At 47.6% G+C, this 15,765-nt stretch overlaps 6 protein-coding genes across 6 annotated transcripts; 3 read left to right on the top strand and 3 right to left on the bottom strand.

Moving 5' to 3' along the window:
* Nucleotides 1-214: 214 nt before the first annotated feature.
* Nucleotides 215-2,066, top strand: K444DRAFT_592639 (CoA-transferase family III). Its single transcript, XM_024878256.1, has 7 exons — nt 215-401; nt 476-507; nt 563-683; nt 731-978; nt 1,029-1,285; nt 1,340-1,633; nt 1,687-2,066. Exons 1-7 carry the CDS (start codon nt 261-263, stop codon nt 1,896-1,898), a joined length of 1,305 nt encoding a protein of 434 aa, XP_024734745.1. The 5' UTR covers nt 215-260; the 3' UTR covers nt 1,899-2,066.
* A 658-nt stretch (nt 2,067-2,724) lies between these two features.
* Nucleotides 2,725-4,922, top strand: K444DRAFT_564692 (diatom spindle kinesin 1). Its single transcript, XM_024877074.1, has 4 exons — nt 2,725-3,034; nt 3,116-3,380; nt 3,446-4,113; nt 4,163-4,922. Exons 1-4 carry the CDS (start codon nt 2,774-2,776, stop codon nt 4,688-4,690), a joined length of 1,722 nt encoding a protein of 573 aa, XP_024734744.1. The 5' UTR covers nt 2,725-2,773; the 3' UTR covers nt 4,691-4,922.
* On the bottom strand, nt 4,795-5,216 carry K444DRAFT_25845 (uncharacterized protein). The gene has a single exon (XM_024871382.1). The coding sequence runs from the start codon at nt 5,178-5,180 to the stop codon at nt 4,929-4,931; it is 252 nt and encodes an 83-aa protein (XP_024734743.1). The 5' UTR covers nt 5,181-5,216; the 3' UTR covers nt 4,795-4,928.
* A 775-nt stretch (nt 5,217-5,991) lies between these two features.
* On the bottom strand, nt 5,992-7,347 carry K444DRAFT_644311 (glycoside hydrolase family 30 protein; the record flags this gene model as incomplete). The annotated part of the gene is made up of 1 exon (XM_024884945.1): nt 5,992-7,347. The coding sequence occupies one exon, from the start codon at nt 7,345-7,347 to the stop codon at nt 5,992-5,994; it is 1,356 nt and encodes a 451-aa protein (XP_024734742.1).
* A 2,584-nt stretch (nt 7,348-9,931) lies between these two features.
* Nucleotides 9,932-11,303, top strand: K444DRAFT_592632 (uncharacterized protein). The gene is made up of 4 exons (XM_024878255.1): nt 9,932-10,199; nt 10,257-10,745; nt 10,795-10,868; nt 10,996-11,303. Exons 1-4 carry the CDS (start codon nt 10,137-10,139, stop codon nt 11,111-11,113), a joined length of 744 nt encoding a protein of 247 aa, XP_024734741.1. The 5' UTR covers nt 9,932-10,136; the 3' UTR covers nt 11,114-11,303.
* A 1,709-nt stretch (nt 11,304-13,012) lies between these two features.
* Nucleotides 13,013-15,463, bottom strand: K444DRAFT_614776 (S-adenosyl-L-methionine-dependent methyltransferase). Its single transcript, XM_024880594.1, has 10 exons — nt 14,961-15,463; nt 14,853-14,902; nt 14,696-14,794; nt 14,578-14,619; nt 14,461-14,527; nt 14,370-14,410; nt 14,081-14,290; nt 13,686-14,022; nt 13,534-13,616; nt 13,013-13,470 (listed from the first exon to the last, which is right to left on the bottom strand). The coding sequence occupies exons 1-10, from the start codon at nt 15,435-15,437 to the stop codon at nt 13,437-13,439; spliced, it is 1,440 nt and encodes a 479-aa protein (XP_024734740.1). The 5' UTR covers nt 15,438-15,463; the 3' UTR covers nt 13,013-13,436.
* Between the last annotated feature and the right edge of the window lie 302 nt (nt 15,464-15,765).

The raw sequence follows: 15,765 nt of genomic DNA, 5'->3' as shown, positions 1-15,765 counted from the left end.
ATAAAATCCTTATAACGTGATATCGACATTCAGTCAAGCCGAGGTCGGACATAGTAGTCCAACTCTGGGGAGCCGAACTGCCAGAACGGAGCCCCACATTGGGAGGCAACCTCACCTTCGCCATCTTTCCTTCCCCAAACACCTCCACAGCCGTATGGAATTGGCGATTCAGGCACTTCTCTAGAACCATAGACTCCTCTTTCCGCCATACCTTACATGACAGACTAGACAGCAGTCACTGTGCAGCTGCGACAGACACGATGCTGCAAAGAATTACGACGAAACCACACTGCCGATCATGGCAGCGTCAGCTGTTACGGACGTTCTCCTCTACAGTGAATACCCCTACACTTCCACTTTCAGGTACCAGAGTGCTCGACTTGACGAGGGTACTGGCAGGGGTACGTTTTCCCTCCGGTCTCTCTGTGGGATCTCCTCAGAAGGTAGCATTGGAGTTGATCACGTGATTATGTAGCCATACTGTACACAAATTCTTGGAGATCTTGGGTGAGTACTCTATTCATTCAATACAATAATATTGTTAATCTAACTCCCTACGTAGTGCTGAGGTATTAAAAATCGAGCACCCAACAAGAGGGGATGATACACGGCAATGGGGGCCTCCCTACGCTCCCCACCTCGATGGACAGCCGGGACCTGGCGAAAGTGCTTACTATCTATCCGTACTAAGTCTCTATCACCACTATCTTCGTATGCTAATCGCCGTAAGGTAAATCGTAACAAGAAATCTATCGGCATCTCTTTCAAGGAAGAAAAGGGTGCAGATCTCATTCGAAAGCTAGCCTTAAACGCCGACGTCTTCGTTGAGAACTACCTCCCTGGTACTTTAAAGAAATACGGACTCGACTTCAAGGCGCTCAGTAAGGCGAACCCAAAGTTGATTTATGCGAGTGTGACTGGGTACGGACAATTTGGTCCATATAGCAATCGAGCAGGATATGATGTTATGGTTGAAGCGTGGGTATTCTTTTTCCAGCTCCTCGGATATAAGGTTAATGAAACCGTAGGGAAATGGGACTGATGCACATTACTGGAACGCAGGATGGCCCGCCAGTCAAAGTTGGTTGCGCCGTGACAGATCTGACAACGGGACTGTACACTGCAAACAGCATCATGGCAGCACTTCTCGGTAGAGCAAAGACTGGAAAAGGACAGCATCTCGATGTTTGTCTCAGCGACTGCCAAGTTGCGACGCTTTCAAATATGGCAGAATCCGTTCTCATCTCAGGGAAACGAGATACTGGACGTTGGGGAACTTCGCATCGTGAGTCACCCCTATCTTTCTATTTTTGAAGCCTGCATCTGAGTTGCAAACTAGCGTCCGTCGTCCCATACAGGTCTTTCAAAACATCAGACGGCGATATACTCTTTGGTGGCGGCACTGACCGCCTTTTCGGCATATTGTGCGAAGGTTTGGGGAGACCAGAATGGATCAGTGATGAACGGTTCGCTATCAACTCAGCGCGAGTAGAGCATCGGAATATCCTCGAGCCGTGGATTGAAGAAATCACGATGTCAAAAACGACTCAAGAATGGCTTGAGATTTTTGATGGCACTGGATTACCATATGCAAAAGTCAACGATCTTATGGATACTCTGAATCATGATCATGGTACGTTCTCCCTTTTCATTCCAAGAGACTTGCGTTGCTGATGCGAGATACAGTTCTGGCAAGAGGCATGGTGAAAGAGGTTGACCATCCTACGTGTGGCCCCATCAAGTTAATCAATACGCCTGTCAAATACTCATATTCAACGCCGGGGATCAGATCCCCTCCGCCGACGCTGGGACAACATACTGATGAAGTGTTAAGGGATAATTTGGGCATTAGCGAAGAGGATATAAAGGCTCTTAGAATGGATGGCGTTGTAGGATAGAAGCTGATCGGTACAATCCCAACATCGTGAACGTATTAGCTCATTCGGTGCTGCCTAGATCTCTGTTTAGGTTATTAAATAACGCATCTCGTGTCGTCCCGAACACGAGCAAGGGTTTGGGTTCCCGACGTTCACAGTGCATAGGCTGGTGAAATGCCTGAAGCCAACGACGTAGAATTTTTTATTGTGGGAATTCCAGTGGTCTCAGCCATCCTACAAAGTTCGCACTCAAGGTTACGACTAGGTTTCGCAGCTCCAGGTATCCTTGGGGTGCCAGCAGAGAAGTAGAGCGCCACAACTCAGGGGGACGATCGACGGGACTGTGCTTGCGCGGGCATTATCGTATTGGCCGATAGTTCAATGCTACATCAAAAGCCCCAACGGCTAATGCACATATTAATGACGAAAAAAGAAACTTAACGAAAGCACAGCTTCTTCGATTCAATAATGTTCAGCTTTCCCCGAATATGGACATCTGGCCCTTTGCATTAGCGAGTATTCGAAGGGAGAGATTCAATTTGATGTATAGGTCTGTCCTCTACCCCCATCGGTATGTCTAAGGAGTTCAGAAGCAATGACTTCACTCTCTGGGAAAGGTCTCTGAATAAGAAACTTCCTTCAATCTTCCAAGTCAGTTCCAAGTTGAACTTCTCGCTAAAAAAACCATCCCCTGCGGCGGTGCACATTGTCTCGCTTCGGTTGCCCGGACGAAAACAGGGGTCATCCCGCAATAACATCATAGTGATGATTGGCTCCCTGGGATGTAACAAGGCTGCCTAATTTAGGTCTCACCATTCTCCCTGACATTCAAGTATAAATACAAACCCGCGCGCACATTCTTTCTCTACAAGACAATCCCATAAATCTCCAGAAGTATGGATGCCTACTTCTTCGAAAACAGAGACTTCTTTGCGAATCGCATTGAAGAGTTGGAGATCCTCTCGAGATCCAGCCGAACGGCCGAGTCTTCAGATCAATCGACAGAAGTTCACGATACCGCCGTTTGTGTTCGGATCCGACCACTCACAGAGGAAGAGATTGGATGGGATCATGTTCAAGGTGTTCTGAGAGATAATTTTGGGGCAGCCAATATCTATGAACCGAGACGGAAGGTCAACGGTAAACCGGATCTCAATGTTCGTATATCCCATGCTCAATATTGGTCCGTCGTACGGGACCCTACCACATGTTCTGGGTTTGCTAAATTCAGTTGTTAGAGGACTTCGTTTACTCTAGATCATGTTTATGGTCCCGATAGCAACACAAAGGACATATATAATGATCGAGTACAGGACTTGGTGCAATGGGTTGGTAGCGGGGGAATGAGCATGCTATTGGCATACGGTCAAACTGGATCCGGAAAGACGTTTACGGTCTCGGGAATGGAAAAGCTCGTGGTAGAGAAGCTCATGGATGGCACAGTGTCTGGCAAATGGGATGTACATATGTGCATTTTCGAGGTTGCAGGAAGCAATATGTACGGTATGTTAAATAGATGTCATCCCTCCACCATGTATTATTTTTCACTGACTGATTCTTCCAACTAGATCTCCTCAACGAGCGAAAACCCATCGGTATCTTAGAAGACCCGTTTGGTGCCATGCAATTGGTAGGCGTGCTCGAGAAGAAGCCGACTACTTCAGAAGAATTCTTGAGTCTGATCGATGTCGCCAAAGAGCTCCGCTCAACGGAAACCACAACCAAGAACGATCAATCCTCGCGCTCACACGCAATTTGCCGTATCCGAGTCGTGAATAAGGAATCGCCAAACTCTCCTGAAGGCAGTTTCTTGCTGGTTGATCTCGCCGGCAGCGAAGCAAGTGCAGATACCCAAAACCACTCTCGCGAACGGATGGCAGAGACGCGGGAAATCAACAAGTCGCTGACGACACTCAAGGACTGCATCAGGGCTAGGGCATTATGGAGCATTGGGAGAGGAGAAGCAAGCCAGAAGCATGTTCACATCCCGTTCCGAACCAGCAAGCTCACGCAAGTGTTGAAAAGTGCATTCGACGTCAGCAACACCCAAACTTGCAAGACGCTTGTCATTGCATGCATCAATCCTAGTATCCTGGATGTTGCGCATAGCAAGAATACCCTCCGATATGCAGAGATGTTGAAGGTGCCGGTGCCGAAAGCAAAGCCAAGACCATTTGATGAGCGGATCCCAACGACGTGGGAGAATAAGCATGTGCAGGAGTGGATCTCCAAGAATGTATGTTGTGGTGTCCGTTTCCGATTTCATTAAACTGACATACTTGAAGTCAGGGCGACCTCCCATGAATCCGTTGTTGTTGGCACCCAGAGAAAATGGTCTTCAATTTTGCCGCCTTCAGGAAGATGAGTTCGTTGGCCGTGCAATGCTCACGCCAGGAGTGAAGCCTGAGCAGGCGAAATTGCTGTACTACAAGCTTTGGGCTTTGCACATCGACTCCCGAGCTCTGATGAATAGTGCCTCTGCCTCAATTGAGACCAAATCCGCGGAGACTGCGCCGAAGAAACCTCAGAAGTTGAAGGTGGTCAAGGCAGGAATGTTCTTCAGATTGGACGAGAAAGAAATTAAGGACGGCGCTGAGATAGTCATGGCTTTAGGGGTAGACACAGCGTCAACAAGCAAGGGGAGAGATGAAGTGAGGTGGATCTGTGCGGCCGTTCGTCCTGCTACTGATACGCCAGGAGCTTATGAGCTCTTTGTGGCGAACCAGAGGGTAATTGAGGGCAAACGGCTGATCGATGAAGTGAAGTTGAAATATGATATCCATACCCGGTACTATCTGATTGCGGGAAGTTGAGGTTGGGGTTGATTGTTCAGATAGAATGCTTCTATGAATAGACGAGCGGCTGAGACTTTCTGTTATCGTCCAATCCTCATCCCGTATCTTTTCTTCTCGTTAGTTTCTGGCATGCAGTAGTTTCTTTTACTCGAATCATCCCAGCGTTTCACCACCGTCAACCCTGGCCAGCTCGCAGACCGGCGCAGCGACTCTAGGTCGATATTTGACAGGCTGAGCGGGTTCGACTTGGATGGCACTAAGTCCTCCATCGCTCTCCAAGCCATGGGAGTGTCCTGTATGCCTGGATAGAGCGAGTGCAGGACCAGGCACTCGAGGTAGGTGGCGCGGAGGTTGGCGAGCGATGATGCCACCGACTCCACAACCTGCTCCGGGATGCTCTTTGTCGTATCGTACGGGCCCGAGGCGGGGTCTTTACCCGGCTTGAAGGGCGAGAACTTGGTCTGGATCTGATGGTGCCGTGCATCCTCACGACCCTGTTAGGTGACATCCCTCTGTGATGAAATCTTCCGAGACGGAGTATTACTAAAATGAGTATTTAATTAAAGCTACCCCGCTTGGGATTTCAGCACACTGTGCAATTCTGCCCAAGGCCTTAGAAGGGTTCCCTGGTCAACCGTCCACTTTGGTCAACCGGCCATCCACAAATCAACCCACTCACTAATTATTTTTAGCTTGCAAGTTTATTAGAACAATCTTTAGCATATAGCAACAATTTGTATAGCAATTTAAACTGCATTTTTTTCGTGGTCAAATTAGTGATTAAAATAAGGTTTAAAGCCTGAATTCACAGGCGGCGCGCTATGCAATTTTTTTTTTTTAGCGAGGAATACCTTTTTTTTAAAAAAAAAAAATTAAAAAAAATGCTACATTTCGTAGTTTACGCTATAATAGTGGACTCTTTTTGCTTCAATATCTTTTCTTAGATCTATTAATTTAATTTCTTTCTTTCTTTAGTTTTAGTTAAAAATATTACGTGGTTAAATTATAAAACGGTTATTTCAAGTCGCTGGTTGACTAGGGTGGCCGCTTGACCAGGGAACCCTTCTACCGAGCCCCGCTAAACTCCCCCACTTCGGTAAATTTTGAAGGAACCTCTATAAATCATCGAGGATCTGCTTTCACACTGCAGGAGAATCATATAACACATAAATTTGCTTACGGTATAGGCATCAAGCACTCGACTTCAATTTAGAGATACAAATCACAGGATAACGTTGAGTTAGACCGCCTTCTCTTGCCGGTTGGAGAGTCAGAAGCCTGCTGGGTCTTACCCTTCGACGGAGCATTGCATAACTACCCTATCCAGGAATAAAAGACATCATAGCCATCCCCGCAATCGTTGCACTGAATGAACCACTCGCTACTGCAATCTTGGACCCAAATACAAAATCGTTCTTGTCATCCGTTAGGACAGGTTGGACTTGACTAACATTCCCAAACCCAGATACCGTGAATTGAACACTACTCGATCCTGAATTGATGACCTGAAGCGACAGCGTACCATCGGTATTCTTGAAGGCGCTGACGCCGAGACCTCCCGCAGAAGGTGATTTGATTCTCAAAGCTCCTGGACGCGCGAATCGTGCAAAGTGCGCGAAAGCCCAGAGTCTCTTCGATGCTGAGACGGATGTAGAGGTCCATTGAACAAGCATCGCGCTTGAGCTGGAGGCAGCTGGTTCCGCACCGATCCAATACAAGAAAGCACTCAGATTGCTCGTAGTGACACCACTCTGAATGCGCTGAGCCCATGTCAAGCCGCTGGAAGTGCCGCCAGACGAAAATGAGGTTACCCAGGCACTACTGAGGTCGGCCCATTCAGTCTGCCACACAGGCAGATTTGAGAAGGTAAAAGGCGCCCCTGGAGCTCCGGCGTATCCATGAGAAGTCAAGCCACCGAGCTTGTCAATTGCTCCAGCTGACTTGACTTGCTGTAATACAGTCTGGGAGAGGCTCCATCCTTCAAAGTCGCAGCAGTTGATCAAAACAGAGGTAAATCCGGCAGCGTCCAGGGTGGCCCGCAACGCAGTGATGACTTCTGCTGCCTGGGTGCCGTCGGAACGCATACTGTCGTAAGGGAAGCTCGCATCAGCTTCGTTGAGAAACCCAACGTGAGAAATGGCGACACCAGAGCTCTGGTAGTCTTTCACATATTGGGTGAGGTAGTTCGCGTAGGCTTGGATCCAGTTGCCAGAAGAGCAAGTCTGTCCAGAAACGCCACAGAGATAACCACCGTTGTTAGCGTTGTTGTTCGTTTTCATGTATGCTGGAGCGGACCACGCGTTGGCATATATTGTTTTGACTCCGTACTCATTTTGAGCGGTTTCGCTGAGCCATATCTGTCCGTCGTCGTTTCCATCCCAAGTATATGTTGGCGCATTGGTTGCAGAGCCCGGGCTTTTTGGCTCAATCCCACCGGTCGTGATGACATTGCGTAGTATGGTGAGGCCCGCTCCGGAGGTTTTGTTGAAAAGAATGTCCAGAACTTGTCTTCGAATTGGATCTGCCAGATTTTGGAACTGATTGGAATGCCCAAAAGCCTCTGAGGCCCCAAATCCAATAATCTTTTGGTAGGTTGTGCTGGCATCGAGTGTGATTGTGTTTGCGCGTGGTTGAAGATTTCGAGCCAATACCAATGGCAGCACTACTAAGGTCATCTGGAGGGACTTCATATTTGTTTTAGATTATCGAGGCATCAGTAATTTTGAAGTTGGGCGTGGACAGATCTGTTTGATGCTCAAGTTAACGATAGCCTTCTCTGATTGAAAGACCCCCAGCACCTCACCAACACTTTATACAGGGACACTCTGGTCCTTGGGCTAAATCGAACACACATATAATGGCCATGCCTAATGGTGACGGTGAAAATTCAATGTTTAGCCTTGAGGGTCAACGTGGGTGTTCGGTCCAAAGAATCCCCGAGGATGGTCTTGCTAATTATTCCGAAGGCGATATCCAACCAGAAGCCAGGAAGAATGTACGCACACCGCATTTTGAATGCGGGGACTAGCGGAGTTTCAAGATCTTCCGCGGAGGATTCTTAAGCTTCATTTATTCTGTCGTGCAATGACGAAGCCACGAAACTTAATTGGAGGACTAACCCCCCCGCGTATAAAAGTCCTTGCGCGACTACTTAAAATAATTCTTCGGAAATTTTCAATAAGGATCTCTATGTTCCGCTGGTGATCGAATATTATTGTTACCTTCAATGTTGATGGATGAGAACGGTACAAGTTTACAAACCTAAGGAGAATATACAGCCGTGACTGTACCAAAGAATCAGATAAAGACTTGAGTAGTATCTCTTATTGATGCACAGCCAATAATATACGGACCAGCTCATTCAGCTGCTAATTTTGCGCGGTCATAACGCACCAATGGAATTCGCTTAACCCCTATTCAGCATTGCTCGCTAAAACCCAATGCCTGCAATGACTGAGGTTTGAGTGTCGATCTCACACTGACAGTTTGCGGGAGCGCCGGCACTACACTTTATTCGTCCAGATACCTAGAAAGCTTCGCTCATCCCCGGTATCAGGAGATGGTGACTTCTACGCTACTTCACTACCTTATCCCTTCGGCCGGTGAGGCATTGCTACATTAGCGGCCGCACATAAATATCCCTGATTCAGATTACGTTCTGGCTGAATTAGAGATATTTATGTGCGGCCGCTAATGTGGCAATGCCTCACCGGACGAAGGGATAGGCAGGGACTGTTCTCGAAGACGGCATCGAGAACACCGGGAAGCCTAATTGTGCTCATCTATGTCAGGCATCGCATGGTGTTGCTGTGTGGCTTGGTGTTGGGATACCTACGCTGATTGCCAGTGCCAGCATGTTGTTGTTATATTTGAGGGAAAACCGGGCGAGGAGTAGAGTAAAGCGACATCAGAAATCGTTGAAGAGTCGTGGAGCTCCGTGGATAAACCCTGCAGCAGAAGGTCAAGAGCGAGGAGCCGCCTTGGATGAAAAATACAGCAGAAGCTCAGGCATTGCCAAATGTCCTACACATCGAAATGGAGGAGATACCATGAAGAAAAGGACTTCCCTAGTCAATCTCGAAAAGTGCAGGGCACAATCTGAAAGAACTAGTAGAAGAAAATTGTGGTTGAACATTGTATACCAAACGGCGTGGGACCGTGATGAACGCATCGTCAGTGGCCGTTGTGGCACAGATGTATATCGATATCCCACCTTAACAACAAGGATTCGAGCCTTGAGAGCAGATTAATGAGGTGTAAAAAGTCACAGAGACGACGGTCACAGTGTCTTTTGAGAAACGAGCAGTCTCAACCATTTTAAAAATGAACACTCGGTTTGCAGGTCGGCCAAATGAAGGCACATCTCCATTAGACTGCGAACCAGATGATGGTTTTTCGAAGATTCCGAAGATCATACCAAAATATTGGAATGTGAGGAAGGACTGCGAGTCCAGAGGTTTGAGGAAGGGTGTTCGGATAAGATATGATCTCCAGGTAGTCGAGCCGCAGAGCAACAAAATACGTTGATCGATATAATGAAGTCGTTTTCGTGCTTGGATGAAACATCGGGGTTGCAAGGTTTTGTGGAGGGTCCTAAACGTCAGCAAGGAGTAGGAGGCCTATCAGCTCTACCAAAAGGGGTGTGACACTGGCTACCTGATCTGTCTCGGCATCGAGCACACCGTCACGGACCTCGATATCTTTGTGGCTATAGTTGTCGCGTGATGTGTTAGATATATCCTCATAGATGGCGTGGAAGAATGAAAACCGCATGATATTGGGATTTTGCGCATAAAATTATGACAGAAAGAGAAGGTTCGCCGTCCCTCGCTAGCTATTTTGAGAAGCCACGTCCGACCACCCTTGAGGGCAATGTCGGCCGGTTCAGCCGAAACCCGGCAGGTTTATGGTTGGAGCACCACTGGAATGGATTGGGAGGCGCAGCTTTCTGCTGACAAGGAACAATGCTATCAGCCAGCCACTTCGAACCCAAATTCTTCTCGGGAACAGGCGGGCCGTTCTTGCAATTTCAGCCCATTTTCAGCCCGCTTACGTAATAACTGCCCCGTGGAGTAAGCCGCGCCCAACCTGAAATTGGATTGTTAGCGACTCCATAGAGACGATGTTTTCGAGTTCTTTCAACAATAGATTGCCTTTCATTGGGCATCTTGGACGGATGACCTCGGCCTTCAGCCCTACAACAGAAATAATACCCGGGAAATTGACGACTAATGGATCGCTGAGGTGAGGCTGAGGACTACCAATGTCAGCATTTGGTCCAGATTGGGCGAGTTTGTGAGGAAGGTCGAGTCTCGTTGCATTTCTGTTATCTGTCAACACTTTCCCTCGTTCGATTCTTTATTCAAGCCAGAAGCTCAATACAAAGATTTCAATTGACATTCAAGTCAAGTCACCAAGGGGTCATCTTCCAGAATCTTCCTGTGTGCCATCAGAGTCAAGCATCATGACAAAACCGTGGGCTAACGAGCCATTCGCTCTCATCCCTTCGCCGACAGCTTCGAAGGAGGTGAGCATGCCCCTCCACATCCGCATTCCTAACATATCTCATCTCTAACATCTCCAGGTCTCCAAGGAGACACTCAAAGTTGCGACCGACATGTGCTTCGTACACAACCTCTTCTTCCGCAACCTCAACGCCGTGCACTTGCAATATGAGCAGGTCACCAAGCCCGAAGACATCGCAGATTTCATGGTCTTCTGCCAGTGCATACACGAAGGGATCCACACGCACCATCACCACGAGGAGGAGTTCTTCTTCCCCGAAGTCGAAGTGTACACCGGCCAAGCAGGACTCATGGAAACCAATCTTCAGCAACATCACGCATTTGAGGAAGGCCTGAAGAGGTTTGGCCAGTATGTGTACAGTACCAAACCTCATGAATACAACCCGAAGGATTTCAAGGAGATCCTTGATAGTTTCACGCCCGCATTGGTCAAACATCTGAATGATGAGATCCCGACATTGTTGGCGCTAGAGAAGTATGGAGGAGACAAGTTGCTAAATTTATGGCAAGAGCTCGAGAAGAGGATTTTGGCTGGTGCTATCGATCCGGTATTCTCTTCCTTTATAACTTACAATGGGATTGTACTGATGCAAATAGTATCGTGTGATGCCAGTCGCGCTCGGAAGCTTCGACAAAACGTTTGATAAGAATCAGGTGGCGCCGTTCCCTTGGTAACCAACTTATTTCTTTATTCTATATCCCGAGCTCCTTACCTCGCTGGCCGGGGGATGTTTCCGACTCCCGGCTCGCTCTTGGCTCTCTCCTTCCCAAAGAAGTACGGTGCTAATTCGTTGGTAGGTTCGTGCCGTATTTGTCGTGGCTTTGGTTCTCGAGGAAGCACAAGGGCGCGTGGAGGTTTAGTCCCTGTTCGATCTGGAGTAAACCAAGGGAACTGCAGTTTGCGATGGAGAAGTGAGAATAGAGCAGGCTGGAGTGAGTACTGGGTTGTTGGTTGGCATTTTGGTTCGAAGTACTTTGAGCCAGCGTTTGTCTTTTGCGGAGATACTTCTCCCTAATTTTCTCGGGAAATGGTGATGGCATAAGGTGTATCTTTTGTATACTATTAGCATACTTTTCATAGAATTTGACTTGCTGCAATGTCCGGAATGCGAAGGCTTGCCACACTTTGCGCTCAATGTGCCAAGCGAACAAGAATAAAAAGGAAGGAAGGCTCAAAAGGGTGTTTGCTCCTACCATTCTTTATTGAGAATATGAATTTATATTATCTGGAGCATTCTGCAGAGCTAAGCGGAGGGTGAAGCGCCCCTTTTCCCACCTCGGTTGTGGAGCACCTGAAACAACAATGAGTGAAGTTGGTCGGAAGTGCGCGGCCTCCGATGCACCGCCAAAGCATGCAAATTGACTTGATAGGCTTGGGTCAAGAATATGGTTGCGGACTCTGGCAGATTTTTCAAGATTTGTCGATCGCAGTTGCGGTCATAATCTGGTATAGTTGGAAAACAACTTATTCCTCCTCCCTCGCTTCCACCTCTCAATGGCTTCTCCATTCATGACACCGTGAACGTATGCTTCACCCACAAGCAGTAAATATTGTCATCCTTTTGCAGAATGAAAGGAATGGTGATGCTAAAAAAGATACAACAGAAGATGCCTTCACCACCCATTGCTGCTGGCCCTAGGCCGAAGTACCCCGACACAGTAGGGAAGAATCTCCGTACGTGACAAGCTTGAGCAGCATCAATCATAAATTCTTCCCATAACAAATCTGAAGGGAACGGTGCAAGGCCTGCGTCCTCCATTGCTCCCCCATTGGCTGTCGTCTTGAGCCACTCTTCTTGCTCCTCTTTTGTGTGTATCGCGTTCGAGCGGTTTGAACAGCATGCCGACACTCATCGAAGGATGCTTTGTAAGGATCTAAATATCTGATCAGGCCTGAATTGTGCATGCCTGCGACCAGAATGAAACTCAGAGCCCGGAGAGAGTCCTCATACCACGACGGGATATTTTTCTCGTGGATGGCATTGCACAACAACTCAACAGAATGCATCTCCGGATCTTTTTCATGATAAAATAATGCATTGCAAAGCCTTCTCTTCTCTGCCCAGGACTGGGCACGCCAGTTTAACCTCATTGAGAATAATAAGGCCTCGAACGGATAGCTTCGCTTCTCCGGCTGGAAAAATGCGAGAATTTCATTCGTTGTAGGGGGTGTGAGAAGGTAGCTCATCTTCTTCGAAAATTGATAATTCATTATGCCGCCGTAGGTGCGTCTTTGAACAAACTCGAGGTCTTCAACGGAGGCAAAGGGCAATATCATAAAAGTCAGGGTGCATTCGATCCAAGGGGTGGTTCTTGGTGATCCAACCTATGACGGGAAAACAACGTCCCATTCGAGTTCACCTCTATCACAAATTGGGATGGCTCGTCTCGCAAGGCCAATCGCCCGTAGCGTCCAACGCTTCTTGAACCAAGCTCTTTCGAAGAATTTGTGAAAGGACAGTACGACCAGAGATCAACACCCTCAAACGCGGAAGGATTACGGGCACCTTCTGAGAAGCACTTGGTATGTACTGCCAACTTTTGAATAACGTGAAGACCTCGGAGACTTGAGCGGCGTTTTCATCGTAGCCGAGGTAGATAAGAAGGGCCTTGGGGCCGGACAATCAAAGGATGTGAGAAGCTAGTAAGGAGGGCAAATCACTGGCGATCACGGCGTGGCGAAGCTCCGTTCAGTTTTGAGGAGATTTTGTGTGAAGAAATAAGTTGACGAACTTTGTAGAAATTGCTCAGGAATCTTTCAGAGAGACATTAGAAATCTGGTATTTGAAAAGTTTCTATTCTGTCTTGCACACGTTGTGGGATCAAGACGTCTCTAAATCCCTAGTGTTCGACAAAGTACGTAGTCTAGGCCATAAAAACCGTGGCTGATCGGGACCTCTCGAATATACGGAAGTAGGTCACTTGTACAATGTCCCAGCAGATGGTACGCGATCCTAGTTTACTTTTGAAATTATGCTGATATTCTATTGATGCCAAAGTACCAATAGTGACATATTTCCAAGACTACTCTAATCAATTTTTGTGCTGATTAAGGGTCGTATCAGTGTACGGAAGTTAGACTAAACACGACTAACAACACGTACAGAAATTAATCAAATATTTGCAGAGAGGATCTGAGAAATTTACTGCCTGGCCAATTGAATCAACTTTGACGCCGTACTAGAGAATGAAATTTGCCAGATCCAGGTGGCAGGACCTTCCGTTGGAAGTCTCGTCTTCTAAACTGGTGGTTTTTGTCCGTACACACAAGTACTACGCTGCTGTCAGAGTAAGGTTCCTGTAGTAGGGTCAATATCCAAAGCCAAAGGCACTTACAAGTAGGAATACGCGTGTATACTCTTATCCTTGAAAGCTGCTCTCAGCTGGGCGAAGAATACTTGCGCTTCGAGGAATTCCCACTAGTCGTCGCCAGAATGATTAGCCAGCCACCCATACGATATCAATACAGATATATGATAGGAACGTACGTTCAAAACGCGAGTCAGGAGTGCCATTGCGTAACCTTCCATACCATCCTCGAAATATGCGCGGTACCATATGCCTAGCTCCTTCATTCGAGGGTCGGCTGGCCATCTCCCGATTGGGAGCTTGTACTTCTTCTCGACAACGTTAATGAATCCAACTTCCTCCATAAACTTTTTTGTATGGTACCCCACTCCAAAGTCTTTGCCCAAAATCTGGCTGGCCTGAGCTATCAATAGCCCCCACCTTCCAAAAGGGTTATCTGGCGTGACAGTGCCGTCCTCAGACTGTGGGTCTGGGGTTCCCTCGTGGTGTTCTAGCCAGCCACCTGGCTTAAGAGTCCTTTTGGTAAATTTCAGAGAAGGCTTCTAGGGAATTTAGAATTTTCAATAAGTCTTACTTAAATGCTTCGCGGTATACAGCCGGCCAGTCTGCAAAGCAACCTAGCATGAAACGAAAAAAGACTAGGTCCGCGCTGTTCGGGGTGAAAGTCCATTCACTTGATGCATCGTCAATTTCGAATTTGCAATTGGGTGGAACGAAAGTTGGTTGGGTGGGAGCCAAGTCTGTGCCGATAACCTCCGCTGATTCATATTGGTCTGCCATATCTCTGTATACACCATGTCAGCATGACCTTGACCTTATCTAGAAGGAGCTATAGAAGGAAGGAAAGACAATAAGGGACAGACATTGCCCAAATACCAGTACCAGTACCAATGTCCAGGATTCTCTGACAGAGAGTCAGTAGTGCCTGGTAGCCGGAATATGATACAACCCTACCTGCGGCTTTTCGGGAATTGGTGCAAGATGAAGCTTGTTCCTGAGTAGGAGAAGCAATAAGTGGTGACTAGCGCCCACGATTAAACCCAATCAATCACAATAGGACTCGGAGCTTACCCCAAATCTTGGACGTTAAGCTGCTTCTCATCATTCGGTATCCTTGAATACGATAGCAATTAGATTATTGTCGCGGCTTTCCCATAGAAGCTGATATTAAGAAATAGAGGCCACGGACAAATACGAGCCATCCTTATACCCGTGGTAACGTCTTCCATTTTCGTAACGATACTTTGAGACGCTTGAAGACAATGAAGTCGTGTCGCTGGCGGTGCCACTTATATAATATCAGTAGGGGACAGCCGGAAATGTTGTTACTACTCCGTAGAACTTACTCATTTGGGTCGAAAGTAGAGTTTGCATCTTCGTCTTCATTGCCATGTTCCTGTTTGCGAATGATCAGCTCTAACCGTCAAACCTTGGATCGACGGGAGAAATCTCACGACTTCAATTGTAGCTTCAATTAAGGTCGGGTCGGAGGGACCTTCTGCCGGTGCTGCTGCCATTGCTAATGGGCAATAATGGGACTGGTGATAAGCTACTTGTTGTAGTGAATTCTGGGTAGCAGAGGATATGAATTGGAAAGTGGGACATGGTCGAGATTTGGATGTACTGTACCAGGGTCTCAGGCTGAAGTTTCCATGCAGCACTACGGGCCTCGAGCTGCGGCAGGTGCCGTATTCACCGCCCATTGTGACACGGTTGTCCACCAATAATAAGATATCGATAACACATGCATTGGCGAAGCCGGAGGCGAGGTGGCGTTGGGCGTTGGGCGTGGGGTTTCTGTTTCTTTGCTTCTTGCTCCTAGGGAGCTTAGAGAGTAGAGAAGTATTCCTGCTGCCACAAGGTAAGAAGGCAGAGAGAAAAAGGTGTAATGTAGGTGAAATCCATTGAACGAGCCCTGTGCGAGTGCGCATCCTCCTATGTATTGGTCGGAGGCGAGGGGGTGATGTTGCGATTAAAGGTGCGGTGCTTCCACCATCTTGGTGGGGTTACTCCGAGCGAGGGACCGACCGACGTTTCTCCACGCGAGTCCCTGATTACGCGAAAGCATATGTGTAACCTTTACGGAAAGCCGTAAGGATCAGAAGACCAAGCGATTTTCGAATCTGGTTTTCGACCTTCAATGTCTGATTTGTGGCACGTGCGCACCCCACCAAAAATCACAAATACCTATACACCACGCCTATATATTATACCCCCTCTCCCTGTGCCTCTATTATTACTTCAAATATTTTTTCTCTT

Source organism: Hyaloscypha bicolor (assembly GCF_002865645.1).
Source record: "Hyaloscypha bicolor E unplaced genomic scaffold K444scaffold_113, whole genome shotgun sequence".
NCBI classification, from domain to species: domain Eukaryota; kingdom Fungi; phylum Ascomycota; class Leotiomycetes; order Helotiales; family Hyaloscyphaceae; genus Hyaloscypha; species Hyaloscypha bicolor.
This window is presented reverse-complemented; position numbering and strand designations above follow the sequence as displayed.